The sequence below is a fragment of the Kogia breviceps genome, chromosome 1, assembly GCF_026419965.1.
Source record: "Kogia breviceps isolate mKogBre1 chromosome 1, mKogBre1 haplotype 1, whole genome shotgun sequence".
Taxonomy (NCBI): Eukaryota; Metazoa; Chordata; class Mammalia; order Artiodactyla; family Physeteridae; genus Kogia; species Kogia breviceps.
The window spans coordinates 36382935-36409374 of NC_081310.1; the positions used below are offsets into that span (position 1 = coordinate 36382935).

The following is a 26440-nucleotide window of genomic DNA, read 5'->3' on the forward strand; positions in this document are numbered from 1 at the left end:
TAATAATATAGACCTATGTAACAAAACAAGCTTTGGTAAATTTAACAAAATTAGAATCATTTCAAGCATCTTTTTCTACCACAATGCTATGAGACCAGAAATCAACTGTAAGGGAAAAAAAGCTGTTAAAAAACACAAACACTTGGAGGCTAAAGAATATGCTACTAAATAATGAATGGATCACTGAAGAAATCAAAGAGGAATCAGAAAATACCTGGAGACAAATGAGAATGAAAAGAGAACAATACAAAAATCTATGGGTCACAGCAAAATCAGTTCTAAGAGGAAATTTTCTAGCAATACAAGCTTATGTCAGGAAACAGAAAAATCTCAAATAAACAACCTAATCTTACACCTAAAGCAACAAGAGAAAGAAGAATAATCAAAACAAAAAGCTACGAGAGGGAAAGAAATCATAAAGATCAGAGCAGAAATAGATGAAATAGAGACTAAGTAAACAATAGAAAAGATCAATGAAACTAAAATCTGGTTCTTTAAAAAGATAAACAAAATTGATAAACCTCTAGCCAGACTCATCAAGAAAAAAAGAGAAAGGGCCCAAATCAGTAAAATCAGAAATGAAAAAGGAGAAGTTAAAATGGACACCACAGAAATACAAAGGAACATAAGAGACTACTATGAACAACTAGATGCCAATAAAATGGACAACCTAGAAGAAATGGACAAATTCTTAGCAATGTACAGTATTCTAAGACTGAACCAGGAAGAAATAGAAAATATTAACAAGCAAATTACCATTACTGAAATTGAATCAGCAGTTTTAAAACTCCCAACAAACAAAAGTCCAGGACCAGATGGCTTCACAGGTGAATTCTACCCAACATTTAGAGAATAGTTTACACATATCCTTCTCAAACTATTCTAAAAAACTGCAGAGGAAAGAATGCTTCTGAACTAATTCTATTGTACAAGGCCAGAATCACCCTCATACCAAAACCAGACAAAGATATGACAAAAAACCAAAAATTACAGGCCAATATTGCTGATGAACACAGAGGCAAAACTCCTCAACAAAATACTAGCAAACCAAATCCAGCAACACATTAAAAGGATCATACACCATGATCAAGTGGGATTTATCCCAGGGATGCACGGATTCTTCAATATATGCAAATCAATGAATGTGATACACCATATTAACAAACTGAAGAATAAAAACCATATGAACATCTCAGTAGATGCAGAAAAAGCTTTTGACAAAATTCAACACCCATTTATGATAAAAACTCTCCAGAAAGTGGGCATAGAGGGAACCTACCTCAACATAATAAAAGCCATATATGACAAACCCACAGCTAACATCATATTCAATGGTGAAGAGCTGAAAGCATTTCCTCTAAGATCAGGAACAAGAAAAGGATGTCCACTCTCTCCACTTTTATTCAACATAGTTTTGGAAGTCCTAGCCATGGCAATCAGAGAAAAAGAAAAGGAATCCAAATTGGAAAAGGAGAAGTAAAACTGTCACTGTTTGAGGATGACATGATACTATACATAGAAAATCCTAAAGAAGCTACCAGAAAACTACTAGAGCTCATCAATGAATTCATTAAAGTTGCAGGATACAAAATAAATACACAGAAATTCATTTCTATACACTAACAACGAACTATCAGAAAAAGAAATTTAGGAAAAAAACTCATTTACCATTGCATCAAAAAGAATAAGATACCTGGAATAAATCTACCTAAGGAGGTAAAAGTCCTATACTTAAAAATTACAATCCTCTGATGAAGGAAATTGAAGATGACACAAACAGACAGAAAGATATACAGTGTTCATGAATTGGAAGAATTAGCATTGTTAAAATGACCATACTACCCAAGGTAATCTACAGATTCAATGCAATCCCTATCAAAATACCAATGGCATTTTTTCACAAAACTAGGGAAAATAATTTTAAAAATTTGTACAGGAACACAAAGAACTTGAATAGCCAAAACAACCTTGAGAAAGAAGAACAGAACTGGAGAAATCATGCTCCTTGACTTCAGACTATACTACAAAGCTACAGTAATCAAAACAGTATGATACTGGTGGAAAAAAAAATCAGATACATAGATCAATGGAACAGAATACAGAGCCCCAAAATAAACCCACACACTATGGTCAATTAATTTATGACAAAGGAGGCAAGAGTATACAATGGAGAAAAGACAGTCTCATCAATAAGTTGTGCTGGGAAAACTGGGCAGCTACATGTAAAAGAATGAAGTTAGAACACTTTCTCAAACCATATACAAAAATAAACTCTAAATGTATTAAATATCTAAACGTATGACAGGAAACCATAAAACTCCTTGAGGAAAACATAGGCAGAACACTCTTTGACAAAAATTGTAGCAATATATATATTTTTTGTATCTGTCTGCCAAAGCAAAGGAAATAAAAGCAAAAGTAAACAAATGGGACCTAATTAAACTTAAAAGTTTTGCGCAGAGAAGGAAACCATTGACAAAATGAAAAAACAACCTACATGAATGGGGAGAAAATATTTGCAATTGATATTAACCATATAAAGGATTAATATCCAAAGTATATAAACAGCTCATATGAATCAACATTAAAAAAAAAACCCCGGGCTTCCCTGGTGGCGCAGTGGTTGAGAGTCCGCCTGCCGATGCAGGAGACGCGGGTTCGTGCCCTGGTCCGGGAAGATCCCACATGCCGCGGAGCAACTAAGCCCGTGAGCCATGGCCGCTGGGCCTGCGCGTCCGGAGCCTGTGCTCCGCAACGGGAGAGGCCACAACAGTGAGAGGCCCACATACCGCAAAAAAAAAAAAAAACAAACCCCAAAACTGGGACTTCCCTGGTGGGGTTGTACAGTGGTTAAAACTCTGAACTCCCAATGCAGGGGGCCCAGGTTTGATCCCTGGCCTGGGAACTAGATCCCACACGCATGCTGCAACAAAGAGTTCACATGCCACAACTAAGGAGCCAGTGAGCCTCAACTAAGGAGCTGGTGAGCTGCAACTAAGGAGCCCACGAGCCGCAACCAAGGAGCCCACCTACCACAACTAAGACCCGACGCAACCAAATTAATTAAATAAATAAATCCAATTTTAAAAAATGGGCTGAAGACCTGAATTGACATTTTTTCCAAAGAGGACATGCAGATGGCCAACAGGCACATGAAAAGATGCTCAACATCACTAATCATCAGCAAAATGCAAATCAAAACCACAATGAGATACCACCTCACACCTGTCAGAATGGCTGACATCAAAACGTTTACAAATAACAAATGTTGGTGAGGATGTGGAGAAAAGGGAAGCCTTCTACACTGTTGGTGGGAATGTAAATTGGTGCAACCACTGTGGAAAACAGTATGAGGGTTTCTCAAAAAACTATAACTAGACCATATGACCCAACAATTCCACCCTTGGGTATATATCTGAAAAAAACAAAACACTAAAAAGAATACACCTAATGTTCATAGTAGTATTATTTACAATTGCCAAGATATGGAAGCAACCTAATTGCCCATTAACAGATGAATGGACAGAGAAGATGTGAGATATACGGAATACTACTCAGCCATAAAAGAGAATGAAATTTTGCCATTTGCAAAAACATGGATGGACTTGGAGGGTATTATGCTAAGTGAAATAAGTCACACAGAGAAAGACAAATACTGTATGATATCACTTATATGTGGAATCAAAACAATACTAATGCATATAATAGAAGAAAATAGACTCACAGATATAGAGAACAAGCTAGTGGTTACCAGTGGGGAGAGGGAAACAGGGGGTAAGATAGGAGTAGGGGATTAAGAAGTACAAGCTATTATGTATAAACTAAATAAGCTATAAGAATATATTTTACAATATAGGGAATATAGCCAATATTTTATAATAACTTTAAATGGAGTATAACCTTTAAAAATTGTGGATCATTATGTGGTACACCTGTGACATATAATATTATACATCAATTATATCTCACTTTTTAAAAGTTTTAAAAATGTAGGCCTGTACAGATTGTCTAGCTTTTTGTGTGAGTTTTGGCAGATTGTGCTCTCATGGAATTGGTCCATTTCATCTAGGTTATTAATTTGTGGGCATAGAATTCATAGTATTCCTTTATTATCCTTTTAGTGCCCATGAGGCCTGTAGTGATGTCCCCTCTTAATTAATGATATTAGTAATTTATGTTTTCTCTCTTTTTTCTTAGTTAGCCATGCTTTATCATTTTATTGATCTTTTCAAACAAGCAACTTTTGGTTTTGTTGCTTTTTTTCTGTTGATTTTCTACTTTTAGTTTAATAGATTTCTGTTCTAATTTTTATTATTTCTCTTCCTCTGCTTACTTTGGATTTAATTTACTCTTCTTTTTCTAGTTTCCTAAGGTGGAAGCTTAGATTATTGATTTTAGATATTTCTTCTTTTCTAATATATACATCTAATGCTATAAATTTCTCTTATAAGCACTGCTTTCCACAAATTTTGATAAGTTGTATTTTCATTTTCATTTAGTTAAAAACATTTTAAAATTTCTATAGAGATTTCTTTACTGACCTATTATTTAGAAGTGTGTTGTTTAATCTCCAAGTGTTTTGAGATTTTCCAGCTTAATTTTTGTTGTTGATTTCTAATTTAATTCCATTGTTCCATTTCTTACATTGAGAGAATACATTTTATGATTTCCATCCTTTTAAATTTGTTAAGGTGTGATTTATGGCTCAGAAAGTGGTCTATCTCAGTAAATGTTCCATGAGAGCTTGAGAAATATGTGTATTCTGCTGCTGTTTGATGAAGTACTTTATGGATGTCAATTATATCCATGTTGATTGATGGTGCTGTTTAGTTCAACTATGTCCTTACTGATTTTCTGTCCATTTCTGACAGTTGGGTGTTGAAGTTTCCAACTATAAACATAGATTCATCTATTCCTCCTTGTTATTCTGTATTTTGATGCTCTATTACGCACATACATGTTAAGGATTGTTATGTCTTCTTGAAATATCAACCTCTTTATCATTATGTAATGCCCCTCTTTGTCCCTGATAATTTTCCTTGCTCTGAAGACTTCTTTTTTGAAAGTAATTATAGGTACTCCTACTATTTTTGATTAGTGTTAACATGGTAAATCTTTCTCTTTACTTTTCATCTATATGTGTCTTTATATTTAAACTGGATTTTTTGTGGATAACATATAGTTGGGTGTTGCCTTTTATTCTGTTCTGACAATCTCTGTCTTTTAATTGGTTTATTCAGCTGTTGACCTCTAAAGTGATCACTGATATATTTGAATTAATATCTACCATATTTCTTTTTTCCCTTTGTTGCCCTTGTTTTTGTTCCTTCTTTTTTCTTCTACTATTTTTCTGCCTTTTGTGGTTTTAAGTGAGCATTTTATATGACTCCATTTTCCCTCCATTCTTAGCATATCAATTATACTCCTTTTTAAATTTTATTTGTTTATTTATTTGTTTGTTTTTGAGTGCAGGGCATGAGTCTGTTGCTGCTGCTGGCACTGTGTGGTCAGAGCCTTGGCCTGGCCTGCCAACCTGGGCATCTCTTCCCTGACAAGCACCCTGCATCTCATGATCAAGTAGCAACCATGGAGCATTTTCTTAACTTTTAAAAGTGGTCTCCCCAGAATTTACAATATATATTTACATCAAATCCATGTCCACTTTCAAATAATAACACTATACCACTTCATAGGCAGTGCAAGTACCTTATAAGACAAAAGTATTCCTAATTCTTCTCTCCTATCACTTAACATCCTTGCTGTCATTCATTTCAAGTATTCATAAGCTATAATCATGAAATACAGTTGCTGTTATTATTTTGAATAAACTGTTATCTATTAGTTATTATCTTCATTCATTCTTTCTCTTATGCATGTCTTTATGTAAATTTGAGTTTCTGACCTATATCTTTTTCCTTCTCTCTTAAGAACTTTAAAAAACATTTCTTGCAAGGCAGGTTTACTGGCAATAAAAACTCTGTTTTTGTTTGTCTTTATTTCTCCTTCACTTTTAAAGAATAATTTCTCAGGATACAGAATTCTAGGTTGGTGGGGTTTTTGCTCAACACTTTAAATATTTCACTCTATTCTCTTCTTGCTTGTGTAGAGTTTCTGAGAAGTCATATGTAATTCTTACCTTTGCTCCTCTAAGAAAGATGTTTTCTTCCCCCTCTGGCTTCTTTGAAGATTATTTCTTTTCTTTTAAAAAAACAATTATTTATTTATTTTTGGCTGCTTTGGGTCTTTATTGCTGCGTGCAGGCTTTCTCTAGTTGTGGTGAGCAGGGGCTACTCTTCGTTGCGGTGCATGGGCTTCTCATTGTGGTGGCTTCTCTTGTTGCAGAGCAGGGGGTCTAGGCACACGGGCTTCAGTAGTTGTGGCTCGTGGGCTCTAGAGCACAGGCTCAGTAATTGTAGTGCACGGGCTTAGTTGCTCCGTGGCACGTGGGATTTTCCCAGACCAGGGCTCAAACCCATGTCCCTTGCATTGGCAGGCAGATTCTTAACCACTGCACCATAGGGAAGTCCCTGAAGATTATTTCTTTATATGTGATTTTCTGCAGTTTGAATATGATGCTCAGTGTAGTCACTGTTGCTTTTTTAAATCTAGTTTTTGTAGCTATCATTTGGATTGTAGGATTTGGGTGTCCATAACAGCTTGGACTCCATTTGGTAGTGGTGTATTCATTTCTATTTCATCTACCCTGATGTTTACAAGAATTGTGAGTTTACGAGGCAAAACATTACGACTTATTAAGCTAGAAATGAAAAGGAATTTCTACATGTAAAAATTGATATGAAACTTCATCTTTCATTCCTGGTTTCTCAGATTCAATTTTTTCTTTTTTTGCCTCTTTCACTTTTAACTTTATTTGGCAAAGCAGCATTGAGTAAACTGTTCAGTAACTAGGACGCAGCTTACACAGCATGTTAAATCCATATACATTATCAGCAGCAAATTAGAAACAGAAAAAACAATACTGAGCTACAAGTCTCCTATAACTTTTAAAGAAAGGAAGAACTATGTCAAGTATGTCCAATCTGAACAGCTGTTTTAAAGGAAATCACTTGCCATCTTCTTAAGTTTTAATATTTACAAATGCTTGGTTTTAAGGTAACAGAGCAGCTGATTGTATCTACAACATGCCATTCTACGACACCATGTCAAAAGCTTTAAAAAGGAAGCTCATCTCTATTTTCTTTGTAGCATTGAACAGACATCCAAAATCCAAGAAACTTAACTTGTGAATGGTGGTGTTATCTGATACACAAAAGCAATCTGATAAATTAACATCAGAACAGAACTGTCTAAGAAAAGAAAAACCACTCCTCAAAATCAATTCACAAACTAAGTTTTCCACTTTGCAGAACCTCTCCTTTTAATATGTAAAGTAAAATGTAGGCATGTTAAAGTAATAATACACAAATTTATACTTAGCATCCTTCTTCTACCAGTTTGGCTTCTGTGCCTCTTTGAAGGATTAGAAATCCTACAAAACCACACATTTTCATGCTGAAAATAGTGTATGAAAGCCCCAAACAAGCTGTGATGCTGTTGATTTTCAAAAAGCTTTAAGGACTGAGGTGAGCAATCCACTGTAATATTATATACAGGTCACGGTGATGTTGCTTAAAAGCAGCAGTTCGTCCCTAGACCACTGTGGTTATTTTTTTGTTTGTTTATTTGTTTTACTCTGTTAAAGGCATATATATCACTCCCATCAGAGATTTCATTTTGACACTGCCATCTTGTAGCTTGTCATACTGTTCCAACATCTGGTTTCCACCTACAGGACCAACTGGTAATATCAATCTTCCACCAGGCTTTAACTGGTCTATTAGAACCTGGGGCACAACTGGGGTTGCAGATCCTATATGAATAGCATCATACGGGGCTTCTTCAGCATACTCCATTCTTCCATCTCCCACAATCAGTTGCACTCTCCTTGAAAACAAAAGCATTGGATCATCTACTAGCTCTTTAATGTGATCAATTCCTATGACTTTTCCACTAGATCCAACTTCATGCAAAACATGAAGTAAGAATTCCACTTCCATATTCTACATCAGAAGCTTTAGCTCCTTCATGCAATTAATCAAATAGAAGTACAAGTGCATATGCATGCATGTGTGGAGCACTGATTTTTGCTTGGAACCCTATTGATTGTGGAGAATCCATATAAGGGTTTCATCTTGCATAGTGGGAGTGGTCTGTGGCCAGCATTACTTCAAATACTTTGTCTTGATGATTCCATTTTTGCGGAGGTTGTGGATTAGCTCTGAGTGGCTGGCACCACCAGATTTTCAGGCCATCACTAAGAACACCCAGAGCAGGTACAGGACCACGTTCAGCACAGCAACGGTGCCCAGCAGCTTCCCAAGAGTGAGACCACTTCCCACATGGTCACTGCCTTGCTCACATCCCTGCTGCAGCTGCCACCACTGCACCTCTCAGATACTATTTTATTTACCATTTTAAATGCCTGATTCAAAACAAGTCTGAATAGTATTTACTTAGACAACAGAATATCTAATTTTAAATTCCAATGTTTAAATTTCATACAGAAGGACACGTTATCCTTTTCAGTATTAGTTCCTTCCTGGATCCACCTCATGATGAAAAGGTAAGAACTTTAGTTTTAGTTTAATTAATGAATCAACATATATTTATTGAGCATTTCTCTGTGCTAGACACCACAAAAGATAGAAATACAAGACACGACTGCCTATTCTCAAGTCATATATACTACTATTGAAACTTAAGCTATATGGCAAATAACAATGGTGTACTGGAGAAAATCGGGGATGAATGAGTGAGTGAGCAAACCAGCCACTGGTCACTCTGCATCTATTTCATGTTTTGACTTATTTGTTAGAGTATTTGTGGAAACCCAGAGCTTAAAAGAATTCATACATCATCTAGTCCTCCAGTTATTGTCTATATCTTATACAACTTCATAGAAGAAAGTTCCATAACCTTTCTTTTCAAGCCCAGCCTAGTTCCCAGACATTATTATTTTCAAGAAACTCTTCTTCCCCTCTAGTCTAAATCATCCTTATAATTAAATATATGCTGTTCTATTTTTAGTGTTAATGCAATGTAAATGTCAACATCCTTATTTGTTAACCATTTCAATATGCACTTCTTGTATGTATGTGGATATGCAAATAAATCTACATATATTATAAGAACAAAACACTAATTAAAGAGTACAGTACATATATTATAAGAAAACACTAATTAAAGATTACAGTAAGGAAGCACTATTTTATCATAGGCTTATTTCCCTTAAAGTTAATACTTCAAATCCAAAAGCTAAATATTTGCATAAATAATGTTTTGGTTTTGGATTATTGGTATTAATACTAACATATGGATATGTGGATTAGGATAGGATTCCTTGCACAATGTTTTAGAATGGTTATTGTTTCAAACATTATTTCATTTGATCTATAGAGTTTTCTTTTTGTTTCCATGAACCAATTATTGTTTTTATAAAGTTCAGATATTTAGCTTTAGTATGATCATCTTCAATTTGCAGAGGGGAAATCAGAGAGTGGCCTGCCTGGGATCACATCACAGTTAATGATGAAGTCAGGGCCAGAACCTAATGCTCTTTCCATATATAACACATATTGCTAGCAAATGGAAAACGCTAAGTTTCAACTTACTGTTTCCACTATAAGGCATGCTGTGACCAGAACAAAAACTATCATATGCTTGAACCATCTATGAGTAGAGGGTTATCTAACTGTTTTCTCTTACTCATGATGATTATCAATATTCTATTAATTTGAGCAGATAAAAAAAATACAATTCAAAACTTACATTTTTGCAAATGGACTTCCTACAAACTGGCAATCAAGACCTTTCAAAATTCAGAGAAAATCTTTAAAACAAAGTTATGTATTAATATTGAATTAGAATAATAGTGGAATTGATTTTAAAGCATTTTCACCAATTTAAAAGAAAATAATATATTTTAATAATGTATTTAAGTTGTTCCCTCTTCAACCTCATTTCAACGTTTTCTTTATTTGGACAATGCAATTTTCCAATTTGTATCTGGCTGCTTATTTATAAATATATGACATAACCTGGTCATAAGATGCCTCATTATTACATACACTAATATGTACCATGCATTAAACCAGATTCAGTTATAGATTACAACTATAGTGAAAACATCAGTCTATAAATCAGAGGTTAATCTGGTTCTTTTGCAACAGTACTGTTTAAAAGATGCTCCATGGAATACTGATAGTCTAAGAGATAGGGTTGTCAAAACCTACCCACAGAAAGGGAAATAATACATGATTATATTCACATGCCTACAGAAAAAAAGTCTTAGATCAGTGTTTTTCTAATTACAGGCTGTGATCCACTAGGGGGAGTCATCAAATCAATTTAATAAGTGGCAAGCAGTACTTTTATGAAAATAGAAGAGAATGGAGTGGAATTAATACAATACAATAGAATAGACAATATCAGTATACATTATACATAATAAGGTTAAGTATCCTTTGTAAAGGATACTGAAACTCGTTTCAGATGCATGTGCAGGTATTGCATGTGTTTACTGGGTCATGAAGTAAAACGTATTTCTTACTATAGATGTGGTCCATATTACTGAAATACTTGCCTTAGAGAATCCCATCCCAAGGCAGGGAAAGAACCTTTGGATGACCAAACATTCTTGAAAACCTTTGAGAAAATAAGTAGAAGAATGCAGATTTTGCCATGGCTCTCTAGGAACATGGAATTGAATCAGAAGGTCAAGAAATTTAGGAGGAATTATGCCTAACCTATGTTAAGGTCCAAATGAATTCAGGCCTTATAGAACTCTAAGCTGCCAGAATTCTAGCTCCCACATAGATGAGCAGGAGGAAGTAATATCTTAGTTTGGGTTCATCAGTGATAGAGAGGGAACATATTTTACAGGGATATTACTGCAGAGCAAGCTCCCCAGTTGACAACTCTAGCTCACACAGTTTAAAATTTTCTTCTAGAGTCTGTTTAGAGGCTCTAAACTTGAGAATAAGTCATATACTGAAGGAACATACCAATCAAGCCTCAAGATGTCTTTGAGAGAGAATGAGTTGAGTCCATTCCTTTTGTTAATTCCTTGTGGTATATAATTATCATATATATGCCACTGTCACCACCAAAAAACAAAACAAAACAAAACAAAACAAAAAACAAACAAAAACAATTAGCCAGGGATCTTTGGATACAATTTGGAAATAGGAAAAGTCTTCTTGCCAATCTCACCTTTGGCCTTCCTCTTTAACTCTGCTTTCTCCTGCTCCTGATTATATCTTTCAGTCCCCCCCACCCAACACTTCTACTAAGACTTTTCTTTCCTCTGGTCCTCTATTTATCCTCAACTAAATGAATTGCCAATCCTTAATTAAATGATAAGTTGCTAAAGATGTAAGATAGTTCCTGTCCCAGGGATATGTATAGATTTAAAAATATCTATAAATAGAATTTTTGGTACCTCAACAAACAAAAGAGAAGATAATTGGGGTGGGCATTTCATCGTCTTGTGCAGATGTCTACACCATTCATTCATTAGCTAGCTCTTTAATGATTAACGGTTTTTTGCTCAAGATTGAATTTGAATCAGTACATACTTATTACATGAGATATGCTTTATTGTTGCTGTCTAGAAATTCAAACAGCTGCTGTCCTGGCGTGCTCATTCTTTAGAAATTATTCAAATAATCTATGTAGAAGACAAACAAGTGGTGCTTACTGCCTCCATTGATGGCTCAGTGAGGTATGGACCTTAATATAGTGAATTCAGGGTGTGAGAGGTAAAGGATTTTAAGCTAAAGTTTGAGTATATACCATAAATGCAATCTTTTTTTTTTTCTGGAGAAAACAAACATTTTATTTTATTTTTAACATCTTTAATGGAGTATAATTGCTTTACAATGTTGTGTTAGTTTCTGGTGTATAACAAAGTGAATCAGCTATACGTATACATATATTTCCATATCCCCTCCCTCCTGTGTCTCCCTCTCACCCTCCCTATTCCACCCCTCTAGGTGGTCACAAAGCACCTAGATGATCTCCCTGTGCTATGCGGCTGCTTCCCACTAGCTATCTATTATACATTTGGTAGTGTGTATATGTCAGTGTTACTCTCTCACTTCGTCCCAGCTTACCTTTCCCCCTCCCCGTGTCCTCAAGTCCATTCTCTATGTCTGTGTCTTTTTTTTTTTTTTTTTTTTTTTGCGGTACGCGGGCCTCTCACCGCTGTGGCCTCTCCCGTTGCAGAGCACAGGCTCCGGACGCGCAACCTCAGCGGCCACGGCTCACGGGCCCAGCTGCTCCGCAGCACGTGGGATCCTCCCGGACTGGGGCACGAACCCGCGTCCCCTGCATCGGCAGGCGGACTCTCAACCATTGCGCCACCAGGGAAGCCCTATGTCTGTGTCTTTATTCCTGTCTGCCCCTAGGTTCATCAGAACCACTTTTTTTTTTTTTTAGATTCCATATATATGTGTTAACATACAGTATTTGTTTTTCTCTTTCTAACTTCACTCTGTATGACAGACTCTAGGTCCATCCACCTCATTACAAAAAACTCAATTTTGTTTCTTTTTATGGCTGAGTAATATTCCATTGTATATATGTGCCACATCTTCTTTATCCATTCATCTGTTGATGGACACGTAGGTTGTTTCCATGTCCTGGCTATTGTAAATAGTGCGGCAATGGACATTGTGGTACATGTCTCTGTTTGAATTATGGTTTTCTCAGGGTATATGCCCAGTAGTGGGATTGCTGGGTCATATGGTAGTTCTTTTCAGTTTTTTAAGGAACCTCCATACTGTTCTCCATAGTGGCTGTATCAATTTACATTCCCACCAACAGTGCAAGAGGGTTCCCTTTTCTTCACACCCTCTCTAGCATCATAAAAGCAATCTTGATTAGCTGATTAAAATAAATAAACAAACAAATAAAACATAACACAGAAGGGCTTTGAGAAGGTAGCCACTGATTTACAATTCTTTTCCACATCCAAGGAAATGAGATGCTATGCTCATCAACATTAAAAGGATAATAAATACTTTCAATACAAGAGTTCTTACAGAATTATCTCAAATCATTAAGCAATATGGGTAGCTAAGAGATAGACCCAAGCCCAGATAAGATCATAGAATACATAGGATCAGAAGTCATTAAAAAAATCATAGGAAAGAACAACTAATACTGGGAAAAGTGAAAGTGAGCTAATTGTTTCAATGACAATGTGATTGATATTAAAAAGCCTACTTGTTTTTATGGTTCTTTTCTTCCTTGGTTGCTTCACCTGCTTCAGAGGGGCGAGCACAGTGCTGCAATTGGAGCAAACAGAGATGATTTACTAGGACTGTAATCAATTACATTCTCTAGAGAGCTTCCCTTCAGGATCAGCTTTCTTTTTTAAAATTGAGGTATAATTTATATATAACATTATATTAGTTTCAGGTGTACAACATAATGTTTCAATATATGTATATACTGTGAAATGATTACAATAAGTCTAGTTAATATTTGTCACCATACATAGTTACAAAAATTTTTTTGCTTCTAATGAGGACTTCTAAGATCTACTACCTCAGTATTAATAACTATAATGGCCATGCTCTACAAAGCCTACTTGTTTTTAATTGCCTAGTAATACTAACTATACATACACAAAATGCTAAAAATACATACACATATACATAAAAAAAGGAAATTTTATGATAATTATTGAGACAGATTGCTACACATTAAAATGTCTTAAAATCATGATAATGAGGAGGAGGAGACAAGACAGCAGAGAAGAAGGATGTAAGTTCACCCCTTCTTACAGAACACCAAAATTACAACTAACTGCTGAACAAAAACCCAGAAGAAAAGCTGGAGCCTACCAAGAAAGACAGCTTACATCCAAAGAAAAAGCCCAAACAAGATGGTAGGAGGGGTGCAATCATGATAAGATCAATCCCAGACACTCCGAGTGGGTGACCTACAAACTTGAAAATAATTATACCACAGAAATTCTCCCACGGAGTAAAAGTTCTGAGCACCATGTCAGGCTCCCCAGCCTGGGTGTCTGGCAATGGATGGAGGAGCCCCCAGAGAATTTGGCTTTGAAGGCTAGTGGGGTTTGATCACAGGAATTCCACAGGATGGTGGAAACAGAAACCCCACTCTTGAGGGTGCACACAGGGCCTCATGTGTACCAGGATCCAGGGAAAAAGTGGTGAAATCATAAGAGACTGGGCCAGACTTACCTGCTAGTATTAGAGGTGCTTCTGCAGAGGAGGGGGCTGGCTATGGCTCACTGCAGGGAAAAGGACACTGGCAGAACCAGTTCAGGTGAGTACTCATTGGTGTGAGCCCTCTTGGAGGCTGCCATTTTCTCAATAAGACCTGGCCCCACCCAACAGCCTGTGGGCTCCAGTGCTGGGATGCCTCAGGCCAAACAACCAACAGGATGGGAATACAGCCTGAACCATCAGCAGACAGGCCACTTAAAGTCTTCCTGAAAAAACAGCCACCTGATAAACACACTGCTTGACAAGGCCCTGCCCACTAGGGGGACAAATCCCAGATCCACCCACTAGTGGGCAGGTACAAGTCCCTCTCACCAGGAAGGCTGCACAAGCCTCTTAGACAGCCTTATCCACAAGAGGGCAGACAGCAGAAGCAAGAAGAACTACAACACTGCAGCCTGAAGAATGGAAACTGCAATCACAGAAAGTTAAACAAAATGAGATGGCAGAGGACTGTGTCCCAGAAGAAGGAATAAGATAAAACCCCAGAAGAACAACTAAGTGAAGTGGAGATAGGCAATCTACCTGAAAAAGAATTCAGAGTAATGACAGTAAAGATGATCCAAGATCTCAGAAAAAAAGAGTAGAGACACAGAGACAGAAGATAGAAGAAATATTTAACAAAGACTTCGAAGAACTTAAGAACAAACAAACAGAGAGGAACAATACAATAACTGAAATGAAAAATACACTAGAAGGAATCAATAATGGAACAACTGAGGCAGAAGAATAGATAAGTGAGCTGAAAGAGAAAATGGTGGAAATCACTGTTGCAGAACAGAATATAGAAAAAAGAATGAATAGACATGAGGACAGTTTAAGAGACCTCTGGGATAACATTAAACTCACCAACATTCACATTATAGGGGTCCCAGAAGGAGAAGAGAGAAAGGGCCTGAAAAATATTTGAAGAGATAATAGCTGAAAGCTTCCCTAACATGAGAAAGAAAAGAGTCACCCAAGTCCAGGAAGTGCAGAGTCCCAGGCAGGAAAAACCCAAGGAGGAACATGCCGAGACACATATGAATCAAACTGACAAAAATTAAAGATAAAGAGAAAATATTAAAAGCAACAAGGGAAAAACAACAAATAATGTACAAGGGAACTTCCATAAGGTTACTGGCTGATTTCTCAGCAGAAATTCTGCATACCAGAAGGGAGTGGCATGATATATTTAAAGTGATGAAAGGGAAGAACCTACAACCAAGCAAACTCTACCCAGCAAGTCTCTTGTTCAGATATGATGGAGAAATAAAGCTTTACAAAAAGCTAAGAGAATTCAGCATCACCAAACCAGCTTTACAGAAATGCTAAGGGAACTTCTCTAGGCAGAAAAGAAAAGGCCACAACTAGAAACAAGAAAATTACAAATGGAAAAGTTCACCAGTAAAGGCAAACATGCAGTAAAGGTAGGAAATCATCCACATACAAACACTGGCTTGGCAAAAAGTTCGTTCAATGTTATGAAAAACCTGAATGAACTTTTTGGCATACCTAATAGGATATCAAAACCAGCAATTGTGATAAGAAGAGAGTACAAATGCAGAATATTGGAAATGTATCTGAAATTTAAGAGACCAGTAACTTAAAACAATCTTGTTTATATAGAGACTGCTTTATCAAAACCTAATGGTAACTGCAAACCAAAAATCTACAATAGATACACACACAAAAAAGAAAAGGAATCTAAGCATGACAGTAAAGTTAGTTATCAAATCACAAGAGAAGAGACCAAAAGAGGAAGGGAAGAAAAGAGACCTACGAAAGCAAATTCATAACAATTAACAAAATGGCAATAAGAACATACATTTCAATAATTACCTTGAATGTAAATGGATTAAATGCTCCAACCAAAAGACATAAGTTGGCTGAATGTATACAAAAACACGACACACATATATGCTGTCTGCAAGGCACCCATTTCAGATCAAGGACACATATAGACTGAAAGTGAAGGATGGAAAAATGTATTCCATGCAAATGGAGATGAAATAAAGTTGGAGTAGCAATACTTGTATCAGGAAAAATAGACTTAAAATAAAGACTGTTAAAAGAGACAAAGACAGATACTACATAATGATCAAGGGATCAATCCAAGAAGAAGACATAACAATTGTAAATATATATGCACCCACTATAGGAGCACCTCAATATATAAGGCAAATGCTAATACCCATAAAAGGAGAAATCAACAGCAACACAATAATACTGGGGAACTTTAACACCCCACTTTCATCAATGAACAGATCATCCAGACAGAAAATAAATAAGGAAACACAGGCCTTAAACGACACATTAGAACGGATGAACTTAATTGATATTTATAGAGCATTCCATCTGAAAGCAGCAGAATACACATTTTTTCCAAGTGCTCATGGAATATTCTACTGGATAGATCACATGCTGGGCCATAAAGCAAACCTCAAAATATTTAAGAAAATTGAAATCATATTAAGCATCTTTTCCAACCACAATGCTATGAGATTAGAAATCAATTACAAGAAAAAAACTATTAAAAAAAAAAAAAGTGGAGCCTAAACAAAATGCTTCTAAACAACCAATGGATCACTGAAGAAATCAAAGAGAAAACCAAAATATACCCAGAAACAAATGAAAATGAAAACATGATGATCCAAAACCTATGGGATGCAGCAAAAGCAGTTCTAAGAGGAAAGTTTATAGAAATAAAATTGTACCTCAGGAAACAAGAAAAATCTTAAATAAACAACCTAACCTTACATGTAAAGCAACTGGAGAAAGAAGAACAAACAAAACCCAAAGTTAGTAATAAAAGGACAGAAATCATAAAGACCAGAGAAGAAATAAATGAAATAGAGATGAAGAAAAGAATAGAAAAAACCAATGAAACTAAAAGCTGCTTCTTTGAAAAGATAAATAGAATTGATAAAGCTTTAGCCAGACCCATCAAGAAAAAGAGGGCGAGGGCTCAAATCAATAAAATTAGAAATGAAAAAGGAAAAGTTACAACGGACACCACAGAAATCAAAAGATGGTAAGAGACTAGTACCAGCAACTATATGCCAATAAAATGGACAACCTAGAAAAAATGGACAAATTCTTAGAGAGGTACAATCTCCCAAGTCTGAACCAGGAAGAAATAGAAAATATGAACAGACCAATCACAAATACTGAAATTGCAACTGTGATTTAAAAACTTCCAACAAAGTCCAAGAACAGATGGGTTCAGAGATGAATTCTATCAAACATTTAGAGAAGAGTTAACAACTATCCTTCTGAAACTATTCCAAAAAATTTCAGAGGAAGGGACACTCCCAAACTCATTCTATGAGTCACCATCACCCTGATACCCAAACCAGACAGTTACCACAAGAAAAGAAAATTACACACCAATAACACTGATGAACATACATGCAAAAATACTCAACAAAATACTAGCAAACATAATCCAACAATACATTAAAAGGATCATACATCATGATCAAGTGGGATTTATTCCAGAGCTGCAAGGATTTTTCAATAACCTCAAATCAATCAGTGAGATACACCACATCAACGAATTGAAGAATAAAATCCATCATCTCAATAGATGCAGAAAAAGCTTTTGACAAAATTCAACACCAATTTATGATAAAAACTCTCCAGAAAATGGGCATAGAGGGAACCTACCTCAACATAATAAAGGCCATATATGACAAACCTATAGCTAACATCATATTCAATGGTGAAAAGCTGAAAGCATTTCCTCTAAGATCAGGAACAAGACAAGGATGTCCACTCTCTCCACTTTTGTTCAACATAGTTTTGGAGGTCCTAGCCATGGCAACCAGAGAAGAAAAAGAAATAAAGAAAATCCAAATTGGAAAAGAAGAAGTAAAACTGTCACTGTTTGCAGATGACATGATACTATACATAGAAAATCCTAAAGAAACTACCAGAAAACTAGTAGAGCTCATCAATGAGTTTGGTAAACTTGCAGGACACAAAATAAATACATGGAAATCTTTTTCATTTCTACTAACAACAAGAGATCAGAAAGAGAAAATAAAGAAACAATCCCATTTACCATCACTTCCAAAAGAATAAAATACCTAAAAATAAACCTGCAAAAGACCTGTACCCTGAAAACTATAAGACACTGATGAAAGAAACTGAAGATGACAATCAGATGGAAAGATATACCATGTTCTTGGATTGGAAGAATCAATATTGTCAAAATGACTATACTACCAAAAGCAATCTACAGATTCAGTGCAATACCTGTCAAATCACCGATGGCATTTTTCACAGAACTAGAACAAAAAATCTTATAATTTGTATGGAGACACAAAAGACCCCAAATAGCCAAAGCAATTTTGAGAAAGAAAAACGGAGCTGGAGGAATCAGGCTCCCTGACTTCAGACTATACTACAAAGATACAGTAATCAACACATACGGTACTGGCACAAAAACAGAAATATAGATCAATGGAACAGGATAGAAAGCCCAGAACTAAACCCACACCCTATGGTCTATTAACCTATGAAAAAGGAGGCAAGAATATACAATGGAGAAAAGACAGTCTCTTCAATACATTGTTCTGGGAAAACTGGACAACTACATGTGAAAAATTAGAACTTTCTTTAACACCATAAACAAAAATAAACCCCAAATGGATTAAAGAGCTAAATGTAAGACTGGATACTATAAAGCTCTCAGAGGAAAATATAGGCAGAATACTCTTTGATATAAATCTCAGCAATATCTTTTTCAATCTGTCCCCTGGAGTAATGGAAAAAAACATAAACAAGGGGGACTTAATTAAACTCAAAAGCTTTTCACACCAAAGGAAGACATAAACAAAATGATAAGATGACACACAGAATGGGAGAAAATATTTGTAAACAATGTGACCAACAACAGATTAATCTCCAAAATTTGCAAACAGCTCATGTGGCTCAATATCAAAAAAATTAAACCAATCAAAAAATGGGCAGAAGATCTAAATAGACATTTCTCCACAGAAGACATACAGATGGCCAAGAGGCCATCATAAAAAGATGCTCAGCATCACTAATTATTAGAGAAATGCAAATCAAAACTGCAATAAGATATCACCTCACACCAGTCAGAGTGGCCATCATCAAAAAGTTTACAAATAGGAGGCTTCCCTGGTGGCACAGTGGTTGAGAGTCCGCCTGCTGATGCAGGGAACACGGGTGTGTGCCCTGGTCTGGGAGGATCCCACATGCCGCGGAGTGGCTGGGCCCGTGAGCCATGGCCGCTGAGCCTGCACGTCCGGAGCCTGTGCTCCACAACGGGAGAGGCCACAACAGTGAGGTCCGCGTACCGCAAGAAAAAAAAAAAAAAAAAGTCTACAAATAACAAATGCTGGAGAGGGGAAAAGGGAACCCTCCTACACTGTTGGTGGGAATGTAAATTGGTACAGCCACTATGGAGAACAGTAAGGAGGTTACTGAAGAAACTAAAAATTGAGCTACCATATGACCCAGCAATCCCACTCCTGGGCATATATCCCGAGAAAAACGTGGTCTGAAAGGAAACATGCACCATAGTGTTCATTGCAGCACGGTTTACAATAGCCAAGGCATGGAAGCAACCTAAATATCCATTGACAGATGAATGGATAAAGAAGATGTGGTACATATATACAATGGAATATTACTCAGCCATTAAAAAGAAAGAAATAATGCCTTTTGCAGCACCATGGATGGATGTGGAGATGATCATACTAAGTGAAGTAAGTCAGACAGAGAAAAATATCATATGATATTGCTTACATGCAGAATCTTTTAATAAAAGATACCAATGAACTTATTTACAAAACAGAAACAGACTCACAGGCTTAGAGAATGAACCTCTGGTTACCAGGGAGGAGGGGAGAGGGGAGGGATAGATTGGGAATTTGCGATTGACATGTACACACTGCTATATTCAAAACAGATAACCAACAAGGACCTAGTGCATAGCACAGGGAGCTCTGCCCAATACTCTGTAATAACCTAAATGGGAAAATAATTTGAAAAAGAATAGATGCATGTATATGTATAACAGAGTCACTCTATTGTACACCTGAAACCAACACAACATTGTTAATCAACTATGCATCAGTATAAAATAAAATTTTTTTTTAAATTACATTTTAAAAATCATGATGATGAATTGTCCTTTTAAGGGCATAAAGTTACATAAGACCAAGAGAGATAAAGAGGCTTCAAAGTGTTTTAGAGAGTTTAAACATAATGAAGATGGAAAGGAAGAAATATTTTATGTTGCATGAATGACTCTGGTCTGAAATTCAAAATACTTTAGCTAGGTGCATGAGCTTGAGGCTGGTGATTTAGACAGGGACAAGACCATGTAGCATGTAGCAAACATTGTTCAGGGTTTTGATCTTCACCTTGAAATAAATAGCCACCAAAGGATTTTAAGTGGGTGACTAACATAATTTGAGTTACATTTAAAAAATAATAATGTGTGGAGAATGGATTTTGGAGCAGCAAAAGTGAGAACAAAGAGACTAGCTAGATGTCTGTGGTGAATATAGTGGCATGAACTAGGGGAGTGCTACCAGTGCTGGGAATAAATATTTTGGATTTGAGAACTATCTAGGAGGTAAAATCCAGAAGATGTGAACTTTAACTGACAGAGAAGGTAAGAGATAGATGTCAAGAATGACTCCTGCCATTATAAAACTAGGTGAATATTGGTGCCATTCATTGAGAGAGGAGACACTAAAATAAAAAAGGAAAATATTTGCAATGTGGAAAGATGAAAAACTTAGAAATGTTGAGTTCAAGGTGAATCTTTAGGGTAAGGTCTTATTTGAGGGCAAACAGAACTGCTTGCTCTGTCAAAGAGGAGATCTGTTGTTTTATTCATAGAAAAAACAAAAATTGACATGAAAATTACATGTAATTATTATAGATATTTTCCACAACTCTGTCCCTTGAATCTCTGCTCCAGCTTATTTTCAGTTACCTGCCATCAGAAGTGTTACTTGGGCACTGTAATGCGCAAACACGCACACACACACTCCCCACATTACATGTGTGCACTCTTCTGTTGTTATAAGCATTTCCTGCTCAAACCAGTTATCCTTGGCATGGAGAAATTACTCTTACAATTCCTTCAAGTGAAGCTATCAGTAAATGCTCAGTTCAAGAAACCTAGCTCTATTAACAGCTATCTCAGAATACAGTTCTCTTCATAAATAAGTCCTTCTGCTAATACTAGCTGCCACTTTCTAAAGGAGTAGGCAGTTTTAACACTCTAAATCTTGTTTGTCAAAAAGGTTGATTTTATAATAGGAAAAAGCATAATAAAAGCTTAGCTCTTGGACAGAGGATAGAAAGGGCTAAGGATCCATAACTGAGGCTCAGAAATTCAGGCTGAGAGATGGGATCAGTCACTTGGGAGAGTTTCACATGGAGTAGGAAACACCACAAAACAAGGAGACCAAATGGTACTTCAGTCCTTGCCTCCAGCAGAATGAATTTAGAGTTGTCCTAAAGTTAGTCCCTTACCCCTCTAACTTCTGTGTTGAAAGGGCTAGTCCATTTCACTTTGGTCAAGCCTCTGGGAAGTCCATGAAAACACCTATGTAGCACTGGGGAATTGAAATATGGAAGGAATGGTACATTCTCAGGACACTGTCAGGTGTGAGGTTTCCTGACTGGATACTGCTGTTCTACCTACTTCTCAGTGCCTACCTCTTTGATCTGGGATACCACTTGTACTTTGTGGAATCTACTCTTAATTCATTTAGATTATTCTCCTCTAAAGCTAATTCATTTAGATTATTATTTTTCTTCTGGGTCATTGAGGCAGGCACATTATGACTGTTTCCATCATATGCAATTTTAAGCTTGAAATCAAGACAGAAACAGAAGATCTGCCAAACAATAATTTATTTGTCTTATTTACGTATTAGCACATACTCCTGCTAATGACATTCTTTATGACTTTAAACCATGTGGGCTATTTAGAAGGACTTCTTGGAGTGACATAATGCATATGTATAAAGAACTACTTATTCTGCCACCTTACTGCAGAACTCAGTTGTAAAACATAGTATGGTGTTTCCACAATAGTAGGAAATGTAGATGGAGGTTGAGATGATTTTGGTAAGAGTGAAACCATTAGTAGCTATCTCCTCTCATAAGTTCTACTGATGCTTTTACAGAAAGTAGACAGCTGAGATATGGCCCATTCTACAGCTTAATTCAACTGACAAGTCAACATGATTAGGTTGAACAAGTGTTGTTATTTTGGGAAAAATCTATTTCTTGTCTTCTGGGTTTAATAAATGATTATCATAAGTATAGATTTAAATGGACATTTCCAAAATTGTTGTAGATTAGAATTCTAACTGATAAAAATGTTTATGTTATGATTAGCTCCATATAGTTAATAGGAAGTGTCCTGGACCCAAGTTTAAAATACCTGTTGGGCCAGTGAAAATCTATATAAATGATCTAATAAACAGAATAACTTCTACTGAATTCCAGTTACTTTCTTCTCCCTACCTTTGCCTTTCCCCAGGCTCTGGCATGCTCTCAATGGTCATTACTGTGGATATTTTGGACAGCGAAGAATCTTTGAAATATCACAGACAAGCGATTTTATTTTGCCTTGTGATGTTAATGAATATCCCATAGAAATAAAAGAAGAAAGCAAATTCACAGAGAAGCAGCAAAAATATGAATATCCTCTGGTATTTGACCAGCAAAGGTAAAAGCATTTGGTTTCTTTTAGATGAGAAGATGAAATTAAACTATATGATACTGCGACACATAGGATTTAATCAAACAAAGACCAAAGAGGCAATTGCTTAAGCAAAGGCACTAAACAGTGAAAGACTATGTTAGTCTTTCAAGGCTTGGAGTCCAGGGAGTAATTAGGGAGGATATAGTAGGAAATAAAATGAGAAAAGTCTATAGGGACCAAAGCACAGTAAGACTTTTATGGGCCAACATAAGGATTTTTAACTTTACAGAAATCACTGTGACAGAATACCTAAGGGGAAGAGCAGGTCTGAAGAAAAAGATGGTAAGTTTGGTTTTGGACAGGTTTAAGTCTGAGGTGTTTGTGGGACTTCCAAGTGGATATATTTAATGAGCAGTGAGATCTGTCTGAAGCTCCCAAAAGAGGTCAGACTTATAGGTAAAGATTTTGGTGTCATCAGCATAGTAGTATTTTCAATGTGGAAAAGTCACTTATGTCCTGTGTATAGAGTGAGGAAAAAGAAACAGAAAACTGAGGAAGAAATCAAGAAATAGCCTGTAAAGAGCAGGCCAAGGAAGAAAAAACAGTGAAAAACATTAAGAAGGAGTAGCCAACATGTTGAAAGTCATAAACAAGTGGTGTGATGGAAATCAAGGGAGGAGAGAGTAAGAAAAGTGGTAGAGAGGACACGTTTGTAGAATGTGGCAGTGAAGTCACATAGGACACGAGAAAAGTAAACACTGGTGTTGGTATGTCTGTCAGCTGAAAGGTCACTGATGATTCTAGAGAGTGAAATTTCAAACAGTGATGGGTAAAATCACATTGTCTTGGTTGAGAAATAAATAGGAGACATGAGGTGATGACAGTATAGATTACTTTGCAAGGAAGTCAAATAGCTGTAAGGATGAAGAATAGTTTGTTTCATGAGTTTGATTGTTTGTGGGGGAGACTTAAGCATGCTTAAAGGCATAGGGGAGGGAGGACAGTCCTCCAGTAAAGAATAAAATATTGGTCAAAGGTTGTTCTATGCTTTTGCAAAGCTCAAGTCCTGGTTTTGACCATGGCTGAATCTTCATTATAATGGAAGAGATTGCTGCTCATTTGAGCTTTCAACATCAGCAAAGCTTAGTCCTAGATTATAGATGTCTAAATGTCTAGCCCTCACAGGACCAGACTGCCTAGACTGGTAATATCCAGCAGACCAGAACTGGAATAGCTGACAAGATGAGTCCAAAGTGGGAAGAATCAGAGAGGACTGTCTAAGATAAGGTCTTTTAGGGAAATCCTAAGTGGGTCAAAGCTGGGGAGACACAATGCCATCATCTAGTTCAAAAGTTGGTAGAATGGCTGTAAATAGGAATTGAAGCTAAGAGTCACAAACCATACAGAATGTGGTTCAAAACAGGAACAGTTTGGGAACAATTAAAAAGGGCTCCAAATGACTGCCAAAATCCCATTGCAGTGTTCAAGGCTTGCCTTAGCTGGGCAGTAAGGAGCACTGGGTAAGAAGTCTGGCTAAAATGTAAGAGGTGGTATAGTAGAGCCACGACTCATCAGGATATGATAAAGTTCGCCAAGCAAAGTTGATCAATCTCCTCGGGTAATTTCTGAGCCTTGAGCATCCATGTATCTTAGTACTGAAAACACTATATTCTTATTTGTTAATATGCATTTCTTCATTATTCTCTAAGTTCCTTGAGGACAAGAACCATGTTTTATACATCTTTATATACCCAGTTCTTAGTTCAGTACTTAGCACAAAGTAGGCACTCAAAAGATATTGTGGAACAAAGAATGACTAGTGGAGAACATTACAAGCAGACACAAGAGATATAAATGATAGATACAGAAGTGTGAAACAATATGATATATTTGGGATAGCTTAAAGTAGGATATGTGTTCACATTTTGTTATAAGTAAATAATTATGTCTTGTGTGTAGCAAATCAAGCCTTCTTCTGTACAAGTACTGCATTTTAGAACATACTACTTATTATCTTTAAAAAATGTTTTAATACTTGGTTATAACTTTTAAAAATATATGCAGAAGTAAGTTTTAAGTATAGTGGGAGCTGACCTGAGTCACACAAAAAAAATCAAACATTGGTTTTACACCAGAGATTTCCTCATCCTTACTATACAGGTTTTTTTTCCTCAAATGGCTATTAATGAATTTAACTACATGGAATGTTCAGGTTTAGTAGACATCTCTGTGGTTCCTTTGGAGGGAAATCTGGGAAGCCAAGTGGAATAAGAGTTAAGTGCAAAGGTCACATAGTTAGGACTGGTGCCATGGGAGCCAGAGAATTTGGAGGCCCGGACAAAGAAGTACATGATGGATACTTGCTGATTAGGCAGAAAATAAAAGGCGTGGGCATGTCCTTAACTGTTTTTTTTTTTTGTGTGTGTGTATGTGTATCTTTATATGCAGATGGAAAGAAATGACCTCGACGTCTTTGCTCTTCAAACATACCCCTCCTAAGGCCTTTGAAGTGGAACATGATTTTAAGTTTTTCAAGTCTCTTTCTTCTCCCAAGGTAACCTTAGAAAACAAACAAACAAACAAAAAAACCCTTTGCTTTTGTTTTTTTGAATTTAGATATGCCCGGTGTATTAGTTTTCTATCGCTGCTGTTACATATCCCTGCAAACTTGGTGGCTTAAACAATACAAATTAGTTATTTCACAGTTCTGTCGGTCAAAAGTCTGACTCGGGTTTTACTGGTGTTGCTAGAGCTGTGTTCCTTTCTGGAGGCTGTAGGGGAGAATCTCATACTCCTTAGTTTGTGGTCCCCTTCCTTCCTCTTCAAAGCCAGAAATGTTGTAACTCTCTGCCCATTCTTTTGTGGTCACATGTCTCTCTGACCAGTGGGAAATGTTCTCTGCTTTTAAAAATTCCTGTGACTAGATTGGGCCCACTTGGATAATCTATCACAAGGTTCTTAACCTTAGCCACATCTGCAGTCTCTTTCACCAAGTGAGGCAATATATTCACAGATTCTGGGTGAGAGGAGTAGGGTGTGAATATCTTTGGTTGCCTTTATTCTGCCTATCACAGATAGACACACTTTTCTTCAGTGCAGAAACAGGAGAGAAATGTACACTGTTATTTATTCTATTTCAATTTCTAAAATTTCTAAAAAACGGATATAGCATGAGTCTTTAGGCTAAGGTCTGGCATTAATTAATTAAAATGGATTTCCTCAAGATTTTCAACAATACAAACCAAACTTATCTCCCATTTCTAACCTACAGTTGCCCAACCCTCTGTAAATCAGACTAATTGTTGTTTTCCTGATCATTTCTCTTAGTATTCTGTCCCTAGAGTCCACCTGGTCTACCCTTGCCATATGCATGATCTCTCTCTGTCAAAGTCCATCCTACTTTGTAACTGACAAAGTATTAGTATCCAGAATA

The 26440-nt window shown here is 36.5% G+C and overlaps 2 protein-coding genes and 1 pseudogene across 9 annotated transcripts in view; 1 reads left to right on the top strand and 2 right to left on the bottom strand.

Moving 5' to 3' along the window:
- The window catches only part of CHML (CHM like Rab escort protein), a 261691-nt gene that overhangs the window by 155171 nt on the left and 80080 nt on the right, over window positions 1-26440 (bottom strand). For 4 of the 8 annotated variants that reach the window (XM_067030675.1, XM_067030669.1, XM_067030657.1 and 1 more), the window contains one exon: window positions 13288-13349. The exons of 3 other annotated variants lie outside the window; for them this stretch is intronic. The gene's annotated coding sequence lies outside the window, so the exon portion shown is untranslated. Of the gene's footprint in view, window positions 1-6136; window positions 7346-13287; window positions 13350-26440 lie in introns of those variants that run through there. One more of the 8 variants, XM_067030662.1, reaches the window with a different exon arrangement.
- WDR64 (WD repeat domain 64) overlaps window positions 1-26440 on the top strand; it is a 140410-nt gene that overhangs the window by 102493 nt on the left and 11477 nt on the right. Inside the window, exons 16-19 of the mRNA XM_059078960.2 lie at window positions 8565-8623; window positions 11673-11782; window positions 22843-23031; window positions 25456-25561. Coding sequence (XP_058934943.2) covers window positions 8565-8623; window positions 11673-11782; window positions 22843-23031; window positions 25456-25561 — 464 coding nt within the window. The remainder of the gene's footprint in view (window positions 1-8564; window positions 8624-11672; window positions 11783-22842; window positions 23032-25455; window positions 25562-26440) is intronic.
- LOC131765517 (protein-L-isoaspartate(D-aspartate) O-methyltransferase-like) lies at window positions 7689-8431 on the bottom strand (annotated as a pseudogene).